This window comes from Mauremys reevesii, linkage group 5, assembly GCF_016161935.1.
Source record: "Mauremys reevesii isolate NIE-2019 linkage group 5, ASM1616193v1, whole genome shotgun sequence".
Taxonomy (NCBI): Eukaryota; Metazoa; Chordata; order Testudines; family Geoemydidae; genus Mauremys; species Mauremys reevesii.
The window spans coordinates 18,624,321-18,640,812 of record NC_052627.1 but is presented as its reverse complement, the minus strand read 5'-3'; the positions used below and the strand labels follow the sequence as shown (position 1 = coordinate 18,640,812).

General features: G+C 44.0%; 1 protein-coding gene across 3 annotated transcripts in view; it reads right to left on the bottom strand.

Moving 5' to 3' along the window:
- GPAT3 (glycerol-3-phosphate acyltransferase 3) overlaps nt 1-16,492 on the bottom strand; it is a 28,682-nt gene that overhangs the window by 10,037 nt on the left and 2,153 nt on the right. For all 3 annotated transcript variants that reach the window (XM_039542284.1, XM_039542283.1, XM_039542282.1), the window contains 4 exons: nt 8,072-8,144; nt 4,647-4,917; nt 3,300-3,374; nt 295-384 (listed from right to left, as the gene is read on the bottom strand). In XM_039542284.1, coding sequence (XP_039398218.1) covers nt 295-384; nt 3,300-3,374; nt 4,647-4,917; nt 8,072-8,144 — 509 coding nt within the window. The remainder of the gene's footprint in view (nt 1-294; nt 385-3,299; nt 3,375-4,646; nt 4,918-8,071; nt 8,145-16,492) is intronic.

Genomic DNA, 16,492 nt, shown 5'->3' with positions numbered 1-16,492 from the left:
AGGTCCTCGCTTTTATAGACAGTCATACCACCACTGACTCCCCCTGAAAGATAAATCAATTACTCCCTTATCCTATTTGCCTAGAGTTATGTATCCCCTTTACCAGGGCCATCCCTATAGGGGTGTGGGGCCTGGGACGGAAGTGATGGATTTGTCTTTTCCTGGACCATCCAATCACACCAGCTCGCGGGACCCCCCCCAAAGCATTGGACCTGGAGCGGTCGCCCCAATTTGTCCTACCCAGGGGACGGCTCTGCCCTTTACAGTAGCGGAATGCAACACAGACTTACTCACTTGTTATGGTACGTGATGGTACCAGACAGAGCTCTGACAAGGATCCGGGAGCACGTCAGGTGGACCAGTTCACTTAGCCAATCTTTAGCGCTGAAAGATACATACACTTTCAAATAGGCTGACCAAATAGCAAGTGTGAAAAATCAGGAAAGGGGGTGGGGGTAATAGGAGCCTATATAAGAAAAAGCACCAAATATCGGGACTGTCGTGATTTTATAGGGACATCTGGTCACCCTACAAACAAACACACACACACAAAACAATGTCTGGGAAGGGAGCTATAATAGAAGCGACAAAGAGTCCTGTGGCACCTTATAGACTAACAGATGTATTGGAGCATGAGCTTTTGTGGGTGAATGCCCACTTCGTTAGATGCATACGACAAAGTGGGTATTCACCCACAAAAGCTTATGCTCCAATACATCTGTTAGTCTATAAGGTGCCACAGGACTCTGTCGCTTTTTACAGATCCAGACTAACACGGCTACCCCTCTGATAATAGAAGTGGTTTTCCAGTTACAAGGACTAGGCCAAGAATTTATTGCAATAGTACTACGTTTAGGGCAGTGGATTGGGATTCTAGGAACTTTGGTCTTATTCCCAGATCTACCACCAAGCTGCTGCAGCACTTTGGGCAAGTCACTTCACCTCCCACTCTCTGTCTTGTCTATTTAGATAGGCTCGCTGGAGCAGAACTACCACCTCAGTGTGTTTATTTTATGTACACACACCCCAGCACAAAGGCAGCCCAACCAAGATTGATTCCCCAGAGGTGCTTCCATACTATAAGTGGTGATGCCATTGGTAGAGACACAACCTATATAGAGACCTCCCAGGCTCCTCTGGATAACTTGGGGAGAAGCCACAGAGGCATACCAGGGGAACCAGTGAAGGAAGGAGTGTTTAGCTGCTGTTCAGAGTGGCATTGAGGTGTCATGTTGTTTTCTTCTGTTATTTCCATAATGAGCATGCTCACTTCACAGGTAAGGAGAGGAGGTTTTGTTGTTTGCCTCCCTGCAAACTCAACCTGGACCCTGACAAATCAAGCTGGACTCTGACAACCATCAGTATTCAGAGGCCCTCCAGGACAAGATAGACTCTCAGGGTATGTCTATACTACCCGCCGGATCGGCAGGTAGTGTTCGATGTATCGGGGATCGATTTATCGAGTCTCGTCTGGACACGATAAATAGATCTGCTAATTGGCGCCCATACTCCACCTCAGCAGGAGGAGTAAAGTGCAGTCAATGGGGGAGCCACAGCAGTCGACTTGCTGCCATGAGGACGGCCAGGTAAGTCGAACTAAGATTAGCGTAGCTGAAGTTGAATTATCTTAGTTCAAACCTCCCCGCTAGTGTAGCCCAGGCCTCAGTTACACAGGTGCTATCCCCTTAAAATGGTGGGTTAGCACAAGTGTCACAACTGGAACTTAGTTAACAGTTTCGCTGGTGCTGCAAAGGAGGACTAGAATCCAGCTCATGGCCCAGAGCCATGGCCCTGCATATCCAAGGGAAATAAGACCACTTTTTAAAGACAGCCTTGATCACTAACGAGAGAACTGGGAATATGCACAAGAAATATTTCCTTTCCCAGTCACTCTTTGGACTGGAATCACACTTCAGAGTTTCTCCATTGCAGCAAGTATTGTTTCCTTGTTTGTTGCCTCCTGCCTCTCCCCTGCCCCACCTGCTTTCCCCATTTTGCCTCTTATACTGGTCTTTTGCTTTCCCCTTCGTGCTCCTCTGCTCCCAGGAACTCTGCCAGTCTTGCCTTTTATCAGCTCAGTGCCACATTTTTGCCCATTTTCACCACCATATCCTTCACTTCTAACATTCTCCTCACACACCAATGCTCCATATTTATTCTCTCCTTTCCCCTTCCCCATCATGCTGCCCTTTTGGAGTCTGCTCCAATCAACCTTACTCCAATCCCTGGCACTCTTCTCCCCAACCCTGTTTCACCACCAAAAGACACAGTAGGGTTCAAACTGCTTCCCTGGTTAGTTTCCATCACCTCCCACGCAGCCGCCAGTCTCTCAGTGATTCAGTAAATCACTGCTCTTCCCCATCCAAGGTCGAGTGGAAGTAGGAGTAGACTCTTTCCCTCCGTCATTACTTCTAGCTCCATCTTCTTCCCCCTCCTATAACTTGAAAGGAGTTTACCCTCTAGGGTTCCGCTGTCCTTAGAAGAGGCCATCCTTTACTGATCTCATGTCTGGATGCCTGTTTTGAGCTTCATGTCTTCCCAAAGGTAATTCTGATGAGCCTACATATCTGATCTCCCTTCCTCTCTACACACCTCGCAGTCTTTCAGCTTACTGGTTTTAGGACTCATGCTCAGCACATCTGAGGATTGGGGAGGCAGAAAGCCACCTTTCCCAATTCCAATTCTGGCTGGGAGCCAAACAGACTTCAGTTCAAGTTAGACAGAGCAGGCCATGATTGCTGTAAATTGACTTGCTCTAATTCAACTGGAAGTTGCTGGGCTTAATTCAGGAATCGGGTGAAATTCCACTGCCTGCATTATGGAGGAACTCAGACTAAGTAATCATAATGGCCCTTGGTGTGGGGACAACTCAAGATTCCCCTCTTCCAGGGAGCTTCAAGTCACCTTTGTACTGGTTTTTCCACAGTCTCAGCTTTGCAGTCTGTTAAACTGCCCCCACAAACTTAGGTGTAGTTTCCTCAACACCTCTTTCCCCCTTAAAACACTCCACACGCATGCTTCTAGGAATCCTTTCCTTGGTATCTCCACCTTCCCCTGCATGTTTTTATATTTTGGTATTCAAGTTCTTCAGGACTCCAAACATCCCTGTAGAGCACTACATAAATTGGCGATTTTAAAAGAGGACTAGAAAAGACCCACAGTATTAACTTTGCGTTCTTTCAGCACTGATGCCAAATCATAGACATGGCAGGTTTGCCATGGGCAGAGTCAATTCCTAGTTCTCCACAAAATTCTTCCCAAACAGGTTAATTAAGGGGGGGGGGGGAACACACACTTACCTGCTGTTTGGCAACTGCCCTACAAGTGTGGTTCCCACAATCATTGAAACAATCCCAATGGCAGCCAAGGTAACACTAAAAACAAAAAGAAAGAGCCAAGACTGTTTGTCTGCAGCAAGAAGATCCCTATTGGAGGGGAATTATGGCAATTCATGTCATGAAAACAAGTACTAGAGAACATTAGAATGCTGAAGAGTATCTAATGACTATCTGAGCCCCTACAATAGTTTCAATTTTAAGATAGGGGAGGGAGTAAAAGAAGCAGTGAGACACACCGCAGTGATGGGAGCAGTGTGAGAACTTAAAAAGCCCAGCTTGTATGTTCGTCATCATTTCTTGCAGGACTCGGTTACCTCAGAAACTGCAGAGTGATCATTTCACATTAGTGCGTATGTGACAGAGGCCCATTGATGGTTTACTGCTGTGTGTCAGTAACTACTAAAACATGTTTAAACCAGGCACTTTAAGGGAAGTTGATAAACAGGGTTTTCCAGACAAAGGAAAGAGGCCAACACTTCAAGCCAGGCATGGGCAAGGACAGTGGGCTATTCATTTGTATCTGAGATTGCAGGAAAATGATTTGCATTGTAAAAGTCACCAGCAGGGAAGAAGCCAGTATGGCATCTACATGGATGTAACACCCAACAGGGTAAAGGAACTCTATCTGGGGATACCCTTCAGAAGAACACATTTCCAAGGTTTACTGGACTATAAAGAGCAGGGGAGAGAACCCAAAAGTTATGCATTATTATCCAAGATGGCTAAAAGTCTCTGAAAATTGACTATAGGTGAGAAACCTGCTTAGACAAGAATGGTTTCAGAAGGTTACAAGTTATAATTTTAGAAGCGTATTTTTACTTGTGTGTTTGTAACCATTTCTAGCTTTATTTCTTACACTTGGTATGACTTACCTCCATGCCCTTTTGTTAAGAAACTTGTCTGCCTTGTACCATAAACCAACTCAGTGCTTTGACTGAAATGGAAGGATTGTCAGCCCCAGCTAAGTTAATAAGCTGCTCTCTCTATTATTTCTTTAAAGGAGCAGCAAACTTGATGAGGTTTTGTGGATGTTACAATAAGAGGGGCTGCAGAAAGATGTTCTGGGGCAAAAATTTGGGGCTGGAAAGGTTGGTGAGTTCCCCCTACAAAAAGTAAGTGGGTGGTGGGAGCCTGGGTGAGACCTCCATGCTTGTAGGCTGACAGTTGGTGTCAGGGCTGTGAGCTACAGCAGAGCATTCTAGGTGCCCAGAGTTGCAAGTGTTGGCTGAACCCCTTACTGGCCTGGGTGAACCCCAGTGCATCACCACATACATACACATGAGAACCATTCTCCCAGTACTTGCTCACCGAAGAGGCAGAAGGAGACAGTAGCGGATGAGGACCCCAAGGACCCACACTACAGTCAGACGCAGGCTGATGTACTGGAAGTTGACATTAGTCCTTGTAAGGAGGTTCCAGGAGACTAGTTCCTCTGAAGAAAACCTTTGGGTGACTTCATCTTCCACAATAGCCTCAATCCCCTTCTTGGAGAAATAGAACACATCGGAGAGTTCAAAATCTACACGGTGCAGGCCCGCAATCTCCTTCTCCATAGTGGTTTCATCTCGCTGTATGATGCCTTAACAGAAACGTGAGGAAATTGAACAGAGAATGGATTTAAACAGTTTTGTCACAAAGGATTACTTGCTGCTCTGTATCAGAGGGGTAGCCGTGTTAGTCTGGTTCTGTAGAAGCAGCAAAGAATCCTGTGGCACCTTATAGACTAACAGACGTTTTGCAGCATGAGCTTTCGTGGGTGAATACCCACTTCTTTGGATGCAAGTGGGTATTCACTTCACTTGCATCCGAAGAAGTGGGTATTCACCCACGAAAGCTCATGCTGCAAAACGTCTGTTAGTCTATAAGGTGCCACAGGATTCTTTGCTGCTTGCTGCTCTGTGCCGCTCAGCTAGCAGCCTAACAATATCAGAGCCATGCATGTTTGACTGCCAGAGCTGTGTGTCATGGATTATTTGCAAATACTATGCAGCAGGCCAGTTCTTCATCACCCCCACCCCCAAAATGCAGACAGACACTTATGTAATCTGTGGCAAATTGGAAGTTATGCAACAAGGCAGACTCTTTCCTTCCTGTCCACTCTCTCCCTGCGGGTTTCCTAAACCATGTATAGGATGAACATTAGAAAGTAATCCATGTGTCCTCGCCACAGCTCCACAGACACCCCACAGACAAGATACAGGTGGGTGCTCTCATCCTTTCTTCAATTATTCTGGAAGATACATATGTTTTGTCCCTTAGACAATAGCAGCTTAGGACTAGACGCAAGAAGTGCTCCACTTGGAAAAGTACAGAACAGAGACACAATCTCATTTACATTAAAGTCCCTTTACACCACTCTGGCAATGCAATAGAGCCTTCCAGTGTAAATTACACTCACTCCAAGACCACTTTGCTCTGCCAGAGAAGTGCAAGTGTGACTTGGGCACAGATTCTCCTCCCCCAGTGCTGCAAACCCACATTTAGTGTGTTCATTCTCCACTCCCCAGCATCTTTCCTACCCCGGCACCTGTTTGTGTTGGACATCTTTGTTCACCACCACCCAAGACGCCAGGGCTTGGAGCACAGACTGTAGCTAAAACCTGAAGAGCTGCTGAAAATAGCTTATCTTTGGCCGGACTTGCAGCTAGCCTGCATTTGGCACCACTGGTCAGCAGTGGCTTTGTAATCAAGTGCAGACTCACCTAGCAGTGCCTCCTGCTGGTTGTCCATGGGAATTAGCTCTCCAGCCTCTGGAGCGCCCTCTGCAGGCCAGGTGTCCTACCTGGCTTTGGCCCCCCATGTGCCTCCCAGGACCCCAGTGCCCCTTTAACTGGGTGCCACCCCCTGGCAGCACCCCCCAGTCTGGGTCTCCCCCTCCCAGGAGAACCCCCACCCACTATCCTGACTTTACCTCAGTCTTGGCTACTGCCCAGTCTCCATCCGTTCACTGGGGCAGACTGCAGTGTAAGCCACTCATGACAGGCAAAGGGGTTTGGACCTGCTGCCTCTGGGTACCCGTGGGCTGCCCCTGCAACCCAGTACCTAATAGGCCTTACCAGGCCTGAGGCCTGGGGCTTTCCTAGGCTAGAGCTCCCAGGCTCCCTTGGCCTTTCCCGAGCCCTGTTCCACTCCAGATACCTGGTTAACCTCCCTGCAGCCAGGCCCTTTTCTCTCTGAACACAGAGAGAGACTGTTGAGCTCCTGGCTCCCAGCCTTTTTATACAGGCCATCTGTGGCCTGATTGGGGCATGGCCCAGCTGTCGCTGCTTCCCCAATCAGCCTAGTAGCTGCTTTTAGAGCTGCAGCCCTCTTCCAGGGCTGTTTTAAGCCCTTCAGGGCAGGAGCAGGGTAAGCAACCTGCTACAGGCTCATTAGCCACAATTGTATTTGCTTAACTGAGAAAAATCCTGCAGGAAATTGTGCCAACAGTTCCTGTAAGAAAGCAGAGCCCTACCCCCTACTATTTTATTTCACAAGATGATAAAAATTGAACTGCAACATTTGAACTTTGTCCATGCAATGCAAAGGGAGACAAGAGAAATAGAAGGATTTGCTGCATTAGAAGTGGCAATATTCATTGCCCAATGTTTTTATTATGGTATAATAATAATCAAACAGATCTGTGCCATCGCTGGGTACCTCTTGGTGATCAGGGACAAAGTGTAAGTGCTGACTAGAGCTGAAGTCCTGCTTACTTAAGATGTTTTGAGGAAATCAGTAGTAGGTCTAGCCACACACGAGCTGTCTACTGATGTGATCTAGTATTTACCTTGGAGGCAGAATGACGCTGTGGTTGGGACACTGAACTGGGATTAATATCAGAGTTCAGTTCCCAGTTTGGCCACAAACTACATGGCCTGGGACAAGTCACCTGACATCTGTCTACACTACCATTTTTGTCAGTCAGGGGTGTGAAAAAAAACCCCACCTCCCTGACCGATAGGGTGACCAGACAACAAATGTGAAAAATTGGGATGGTGGGGGGAGGAAGAATAATAGGAGCCCATACAAGAAAAACCCCAAAATCGGGACTGTCCCTATAAAATCAGGACATCTGGTCACCCTACTGACCAACATAAGCTTCACCAACAAAAGTGCTAGTGTGGACAGTGCTATATCGGCAGGAGAGAATCTCCTACCTGTATTGCTAACACCACTTGTTGGGGGTGGTTTAATTATCCTGGCAGGTTTCTGCCATCAAAGAGCAGCTACATGGGAGCCCTTACAACAGCACAGTTTTAGTGGTGCAGCTGTGCTCCTATAAAGGTCTGTAGTGTAGATATAGCCTCAGATCCCATCTGTGAAGTGCACCCTTAGCCTCCATCTATTAGCTAGGTTTTGCCACCCTTTGCACTGAGCAATACCTTACATAAGTGAGCCTACTGAAATAAATGGAGCTATTCTTGGAGTACAGTACTATTCCATGTAAGTAATGTTATATTTAGACCCAGCTCTGCAACCGAGTGCAGGGTGACTAAACCATTTAAAAGATGTCACAAGTAAGAGTGGCAGAATCGAACCCTTAGATAGCAAGATCCTTGGGGGCAGAGCTTGTATCTTACTAGGTGCCTGACAGTGCTGGCCACAGTGGGTCCCTGATCTTAGGCCTCTGGCCACTACAATAGTAATTTAAGAACAAGATTCGTAGCTCCTTATTCCCCATTTTAAAATAATCTGTTCCCCATTTTCCTCAGGTTGAATGTCTCAGTAATATTTTCACTCAGAATTCTTACCACTGGAAGCAGAGTTCTTAAGTGCCATTGCCTGCTCCTGTTTGACTCCTTTCTGGATTCGTATTGTGGCCCACTGTTCAAGAGAAAAAAGTGTGCATTTAAGAGACAATGTTTGAGGTTTAACATTTGCTCACCTTTAAAAGAGCTTCCTAGAGAGTAAGTGGTACTTCCCTTGAAAGCCATCTGCATTAAGTTCTCTTCACTAGACAAACCATCACACACACCACCTCTGATTTTGTTCCTGTTTTTAAGTATCTTGGTACAGATAAAATCCTGCCAGCAAGAGTCAGTGGAAACAACCAGTAGTTCTAGACTTACTCTGCCAACTTTAATAGAATAGAATGACAATTCATAAAGTGAAGAGTACACGTCACAGGATTTATTTATTTAAAAAAAAAAAAAAAAGATTTCATTAGCAGCCCTCAGCATCCAAGCAGAGCAGAGACCAAGCAGCTATAAGTCATGCCCCAGCTGCCAGTCATATTATTTCAGTAGAACCTCAGCTTAGAGTGGGGGAAGGGGGAGGAGGGGGTTGTGTAGAGGGAATACTCTATCCCTTATGGCTACAGAGATAAGCTCAAAAATGTGACCCGAGTGCACACTAAATGCTCAGATATCAGAGAGCAAGTAAGAGAACCCACGATTATTTTTCTCAAAAAAAAAATAAAAAAATTAAAGGACTCATGATTTTTTATGCCAGTCATGACTTTTGAGCATGGTGTCGGAGAGACTGTCTACAGCAGGGATGTGCCATAGGTTGCCTAGGTGCCGAAGGCGGCACGCAAGCTGATTTTCAGTGGCACTCACACTGCCCAGGTCCTGACCACCAGGTCCAGGGGGCTCTGCATTTTAATTTAATTTTAAATGAAGCTTCTTAAACATTTTAAAAAACCTTACTTACTTTACATACAACAATAGTTTAGTTATATATTATAGACTTCTAGAAAGAGACCTTTTAAAAAGGTTAAAATATATTACTGGCACGCGGAACCTTAAATTAGAGTGAATAAATGAAAACTCAGTACACCACTTCCGAAAGGTTGCTGACCCCTGCTGTAATGAGTGTTTTAACCATGGTTCTGGTGCCATGTTTGTGACTAGGTTGTGTTACATGGTAGCACTCCCCCCGCCCCCCATAGTAAATACTCCTCCTACCAAGGCATGAATTCAAGAAAGTGATGAAATCCCTTCCTTTTTTGTGCCTTACCAAGCACATTTCAATCTGATTTAATCCAGACTCTATTGTGGTGTAGCAGATCTTGTGTAGGAAAAGTGACTATGGAACTCTCAGATCAGGCTATTTTAGAGCAATTTTTGAGGAATGAAATGTACCCTTTGAGAAGGACAGACAAGCACATCTTAGCTGTAGATGTTACCTTGTTTACTTTACAGTACACTTCAGTTTTTATCTGCCTTGAAGATCACTGCCTCTCTTGGAAAGCATTGCTGTACATTGTGATGTTGCAACTTTGCAACCACTACAGATGCATGTCTCAATATCCTGTGTTTTCAGGATTGTTACAGATTTCTGCTGTGTTCAGACCTATTTAGCTGTGTCTAAAGTAGTGCAGCAATAACATTAAACTTATCAGGAATGATTCCAAATGAGAAGCTGTCTGCTCCTTCTAAACTCTAAATTGGTGACTTTATAGATTCCTATCTTTTCTCATGCAAAATGGGTAGGGATCAAAACTTGTCTCTGATCACTAGTCTTAGACTAGGGGTCAGCAACCTTTCAGAAGTGGTGTGCCAAGTCTTCATTTATTCATTCTAATTTAAGGTTCCGCGTGCCAGTAATACATTTCAACCTTTTTAAAAGGTCTCTTTCTATAAAAGTCTATAATATATAACTAAACTATTGTATGTAAAGTAAATAAGGTTTTTAAAAAGTTTAAGAAGCTTCATTTAAAATTAAATGATGATGCAGAGCCCCTTGGACCAGTGGCCAGGACCCGAGCAGTGTGAGTGCCACTGAAAATCAGCTCGCGTGCCGCCTTTGGCGCACGTGCCATAGGTTGCCTACCCCTGCATTACAGTCTTTCAGTGTAAACTAGACCAAGCCACTTACAGCACATGAACAACTGAGCACAAGTTCTTTACAACAACAAAAAGCTACCATGTTGTAGCTTGACCTGAGGCACAGGGGAAATATTCCACCTGGTCACTAGTTTCCAAGAAATGTTTTGTCCAATAGTATTTCTTGAAACACGAGTAATATTGCAAGATTTTGGCAAGTTTGATATGGTTTTCTGGTGTTCTCCCCTCCCCCTTTCTTGTGCTTGTTTCCTCTGAACCGGGAATGTGTAGCCTCAGGTAGCTAATATTTTGGAAGTCATCAGCTGTGAAACCTAAGGAAGGAAGTGTGACAGATATGGCAATTTCCTGCTTTATCCTGGATATACCTTACTGAATCCAGTTAAACCAATTTAGGACTTCATTGTATTAAAAATTAAAGTGTTTACATACAATCCCACAATGATACATGATGTCTCTAGGCAGGAGACCTGAAAATGTAATCCCTGGCAAGTGCTACACTTCAAAGAACTATTTGAAATAATGTGAACTTTTAAACATAAATACAGCCATATGAGGTCAGACCAATGGTCCACATAGCCCAGTATCGTGTCTTAAATAGGTGCTGAAGCTAGGGATGCTGCTGCTCAAAGAAACTCAAATACATTGTTTCCGCCTTCAGCTCCCCCACTATAAAAATTGCTCCAGCACCACTGCTGTCCTCCAACAGTGGCCAGTGCCTAATACTTCAGAGGGAGTGATCAGGGCAATTTATCAAATTATCCACCCCCTATCATCCAGTCCCAGCTTTTGGCAGTCAGAGGCTTGGGGACACCAGGGGCAGCTCCAGGCACCAGCGCAGCAAGTGCGTGCCTGGGACGGCAAGCTGCCGGGGACGGCCTGCCAGTTGCTGTGAAGGCGGCAGTCAGACAGCCTTCGGCGGCATGCCTGCGGGAGGCTCCGCTGGTCCCACGGCGGGTATGCCGAAGGCACGGGACTGACAGATCACCCACAGAAACGCCGCTGAATCCGCATGACCAGCGGACCGCCCACAGGCGTGCTGCCAAAGGCCACCTGACTGCCGTGCTTGGGGTGGCAAAAAACAGAGCCGCTCCGGGAGACACCCAGGACATGGGGTTGCATCCCTGACCATCTTGACTAATAGCCATTGGTGGAGCTATCCTCCATGAACTTCTCTATCACTGGGTTCAAAAAAGAATTACTTTTGGCCTTCATAACATCTCATGGCAATGAGGTCCACGGGTTGACTGTGCATAATGTTTGTTTTAAATCTAGCTATTAATTTCATTGGGTGACCAGGAAGGGATAAATAACTCTTCCTTATTCACTTTCTCCATACCATTCATGATTTTATAGATTGCTATCATATCCCATCCCCTTAGTCATCTCTTTTCCAAGCTAACAGTCCCAGCCTTTTTAACCTCTCCTCATATGGAACTTTTTCCATATCCCTGATCATTTATGCCCTTTTCTGTACTTTTTCCAATTCTAATATAGCTTTTTTTAGATGGGGCGACCAGAACTGCATGCAGTATTCAAGGTGTGGGTGTACCACAGATTTATAGTGGCATAATGATATTGTCGGTCTTATTATTGATCCCTTCCCTAATGGTTCCTAACATTGTTAGCTTTGATTGCTGCTGCACATTGAGAGTATGTTTTCAGGGAGCTATCGGAAGAGACATCAAGATTTCTTTCTTGGTGGTAACAGCTAATTTAGACCCAACCCATTTTGTATATATAGTTGGGATTTTCCCCCCCCAGTGTGCATTATTTGGCATTTATCAAGATTGAAATTCATATGCCATTTTGTTGCCCAGTCGTGTAGTTTTGTGAGATCCCTTTGCAACTCTCCAGTTGTCTTTGGACTTAACTATCCCGAATAATTTTGTATCAGCTGCAAACTTTGCCACCTCAATGTTGAGCAACACTGGTCCCAGTACAGATCCTTTGAGACCCTGCTATTTACCTCTCATCTGTGAGAAATTCCATCTATTCCTACCCTTCTATAGCTAGGCTGCTATATACTTTTAGAGCTGTGCCTAAAGCATTAGCCAAACCAGAGCATTCTATTTCAGAAAGGTATTCTTCCTTCAGTTCATACCCAACTATCCTTCATGCTGATGAAAGTCACATATGCACATTCCTGAGAGAATATATTGGACAGTCACAAGATAAAATAAATCTTAGTTGAGAAAGACTTGATAATGCCCTTTGTACACAAAGTTTACTTCCTGACCTTGGTTACAAATGCCTTAGATCACTGACACTTAATAATAATTTTAAAAACCCACCTCATTACTTTTTACAATTCTTAGTGTGAACCGGTCAATTTCATTTTTGCATCCTTATGGATTAGCACAACACTGTACACATGTGAGTTTCCATAATCCCTGGGAAGCACACACTAAAAACCTGACATTAGAACTCAAAGTGGAAATCACTCTTTGTCCTAGGTTTTGCAAACCCCCTATTCCCACCTCAAAAAATAAAATAAATCTAGTTTTTAAGCTCAGTTTGACTTTGGCTTTCCTTAAGCACTGAAAGATGCTACAAAGCTAGATGACAAATTATTAGAAAGAGTTTAGAGGCTTTCCACACAGTACTATTTGAAAGTCTAGTAGAGCAAGCATAGGAAAAGTGGGTCTTGTTGTTTGGTTAAAACTGAGCAAAGAGGCATCTGCAGTTAAAGGACAAGAGCAGTGATTAGAAGCAAAGACCAGTCAAGTTCTCAGAAGTACAGCATTAGAAACATCAGTCCTTGTTTCAGCTATCTGTTCCATGGTGCCATCCTAGAGGGATGCAGGCAGGTTGTATTTGGACCAGATGTTTCTATGCTACTTCTGTAAGCATGGGGTGGAGGGACGGGGGAGTTGGGGCGGGAAGGGTAGAGGAAGACCTCAAGATCAATAGATATGGAGAGTTTCCCCTGCACTGCAAACAATGCAGTGTTGTTCAATGCAACAGAATTGGAAAGTGAAGTCAATTAAGGTTTTTTGCTTTGGTCGGGGGAGGGCAGAAAACCACCATTAGCTAATGTCCCTTTAGTTATACAGTAAGAACAGGCACATTAAAAAAAAAAATTTAAAGTCCTAAAGACGGCAGCTCTATTAGAAGCCCTCGCAAGTGGGAGTTGTAGGGGAGCTTAAGGGTATTTTCTACATTTAAGAAGTTAAAGGTTTTGAAATTTCAAACAAAGAAAATCCAAATAGAAGACACTCAGAACAATTTGTTAAACAGAGTAATCCTACATAGCTCTGAATTCCTACCTCTCTCTGCTAGAGAGCCGAGCAATGATAAAAATCAAGTAGTTAAAGGCATTTGCTGCTGCTGCTGTCCAGCAGAGCTGTATGAATAACGGAGTTTTGGTTTGCTGGCAATTCTCACATACACACACTTCTGGTCAAATGATACATTTTTGTTTTGATTTTGACTGTTTAAATATTTTCAACACTAAAAATGAAATTTTAAAACAATAAGTTGTTTTAAACCGAGCATTCAAAATGCTGGGTTTTGAACATACCAAAATATTCCATTTTGTTTTCTTCTGAGGGGCAGCGATTGTTTCCACTGAAACCATTTGGCAAAACTGACAGGAGTTCACAAAACATTTTAGTGCTGAGGAAACAGCAGTTTTGTTTTGTTTTTTAAAACAGACGTTTCGGACGGACGGATGCACACACACGCACACACGATATTCACTAAAACCATGACTAGGGAAGCAAGATGTATTCATTCAGCAGTTTTGCTAGCCACATAAAGATTCATATGTTTAGACCAGTTAGTTTATACAGCCTCCACTCCCTCTTACTCCAGTACAGAACGCGTGTTTGTTGTTTGTACCTTGTTGGGTTTCTGAGAGAGGAACAGGTGCAATTCACCTAGAATTTAAGGCCAGAAGGGACCATTGTGATCTAGTCCTGCATGGCACAGGCCTTAGAATTTCATGAAGTGCTTCCTGCATCAAATCCATAGCTTCTGGTTGAGACTGGGGGAAGGGGGAGAGACTCACCTAATCTTTAAAATATTACATGACAAAAACAAAAGTGGCCACTGTGACGTTGTGCAGTCTATATGGTTTTATAAAAATTTAATAAGTGAATATAATATAACTGGAATATGCTTCATGCAAAAGGTCTCTTGTAAGGTATCATTACAAAGCTTATAATCTACTGAGTGTGGTCATCCTATTTGTATAAATGTATCATTCTTGTATCTGAAACTAGACATATGAAATATAACTCTGAGGGCCTATTGTAATTATGCAAAGTGTGGGCCATTAATGGTGGTTTGGAATCTTGATGACTCCCATTAACTAGGACCATTGTCTGCAAATGGTTGTGTTTTACCTGCAAGTCTTCCTGTATACGTGTGCTGGCAAGTGGATAATGAAGTCTTGCAGTGACATGTGATCATGTCACCTGAACTGGAATCCATCTTTAACCTGGTGTCTTTCCATTGAGAAGAGGCGGTGGGAACTCAGAGGGACAAAAGGATTCTCGCCTTATGCAAAAGATGTATAAAGGGGTGGAAGAGAACAAGGGAGAGAGGAGAGCCATCATGAAGAATCCCCTAGCTACCAGCTAAGCTGGAACAAGAGCTGTACCAGGGGGGTTTCTGTGATCCAACCCTTCACAACCACATCGCTAGGCAAGTTGTTCTAATGATTATTACACTCACTGTTAAAGGTTTAAGAGTTATTTCTAGTCGGAGTTCCTTTAACTTCAGCTTCTAGCCACTGGATAACGTCATGCCTTTGTCTGCTAAGAGCAGACTAACTGTTAGAAGCCTTCCATGATCAAGTCACCTCCAAACAATCTATTTATTTATCCATCCAAGAGCTGCTTAGTCTCTCACTCCAAGTCAGCTTTTCCAAATGTAAGATCATTTTTATAGCTCTTTTCTGAGCCTCATCTAATTTGTCAACATCCTTTTTAGGAGGACACCAGAACTGGTGTATTCCAGTAATAATTTCACTAGTGCCATATACAGCGGTAATGTCTCCCTAGTTTTATTCAATATTCCCCTGTTTATACATACAAGGACAGCCTTTGCTCATCCCTGGCACAGCATCGCCAGCCCACGTTGAGCTGGTTATCCTTCACGCCCTCCCCTTAGTACCCTTTTTTTTTTTAAGTGACTTTTTGGTCACTTATTTCCAAGCAACCATCCCTCATTCTATCAGCACAATGAACATTCTTAGCTTCTAAAAAGGCATCACCTTGCGGCTTTAAATAGATGAAATTTTTATTACTCAAGTAAGGCCAGTTTACCAAGATATCCAGATTGCCCTGTACGACTGGTGGAGCATTAAATGGCAGATCAGCCTGTGTCATCTCAACAAAAACAATGAATGGCGTTGGTCCAAGAACAGATCCCTGGGGGATCTTCCCCCCTCCCCCCCCACACTAGAAATAACTCTTTTGGATCACTCATTTATTTAAAGTTACTCTAAGATCTATCAGCCAGTTTTTAAAAAGCCATTTTACTTTCTGGCATAGCACTTTAAAAAAAAAATTCAGGATGTTGTGAGATACCAAGTCCTGCTTCCATAAGGCATCTGAATATATTATCTCAAACTTGTAACCTCATAGACCACTACCAAGTTTAACAAGATCCATTTTCTATAAAACTCATGTTGACTGGGATGAACAGAGGCAGCATGATTTACTGGTTGCTTCCCAGTATGTCATTCCACAATTTCTCCCAGGACCAGTGTCGAGCTAAACAGCTTACAGTTACCCAGGTCATCCTGGTTAATGTTTTTTTTAAAAGAGACGGGTACAACATTAGTTCCTCCTTTCCCTTTGCTCCTCTGGAACTTCACACACATTCCATCTTCAACCTACCCCTAACTAGCACTCTCCTGGAGAAGCAAATTTCCCTAGAGGAGGGAAAAGGCAGGGGAAAAGAAGGAGATCAGCTCACAAGCCTTTCCCACTGAGAAGATGATGGGATGTAGCACACACGTGCCCAACCTTCCTGCTTGGCCTGTGCTATCATTGTTTATACTCCATTGTATGTGATATTCCCACAAAATAAGTTAACTTCAATGCTATTCAACAGGAGAAGGTTATTTAGAAAATACAGACATTCAACAGGCATAAAGGTCAGCAGGACTGAGCTAGATACAAGATTCATAGCTGGTCCCCTAAACTATAGTGCATAAGCAGCTTGGCACAGATGATTATTGTCAGAGTCGTTAAAAAGGAGAGGAAGGCAGAACACTACTGCACTGCACAATGCAGGGTACACTGTGTTCTTGCCCTTCTCCATCCAGAGATTGAATTTCAGCCTAGAATGTTATCGCATCACAGGGGTACCAAGGTGTTAATACGTGGGATTTTAGAATAATCACTGCCTGTTTGGGGTTTTACATTCACAGTT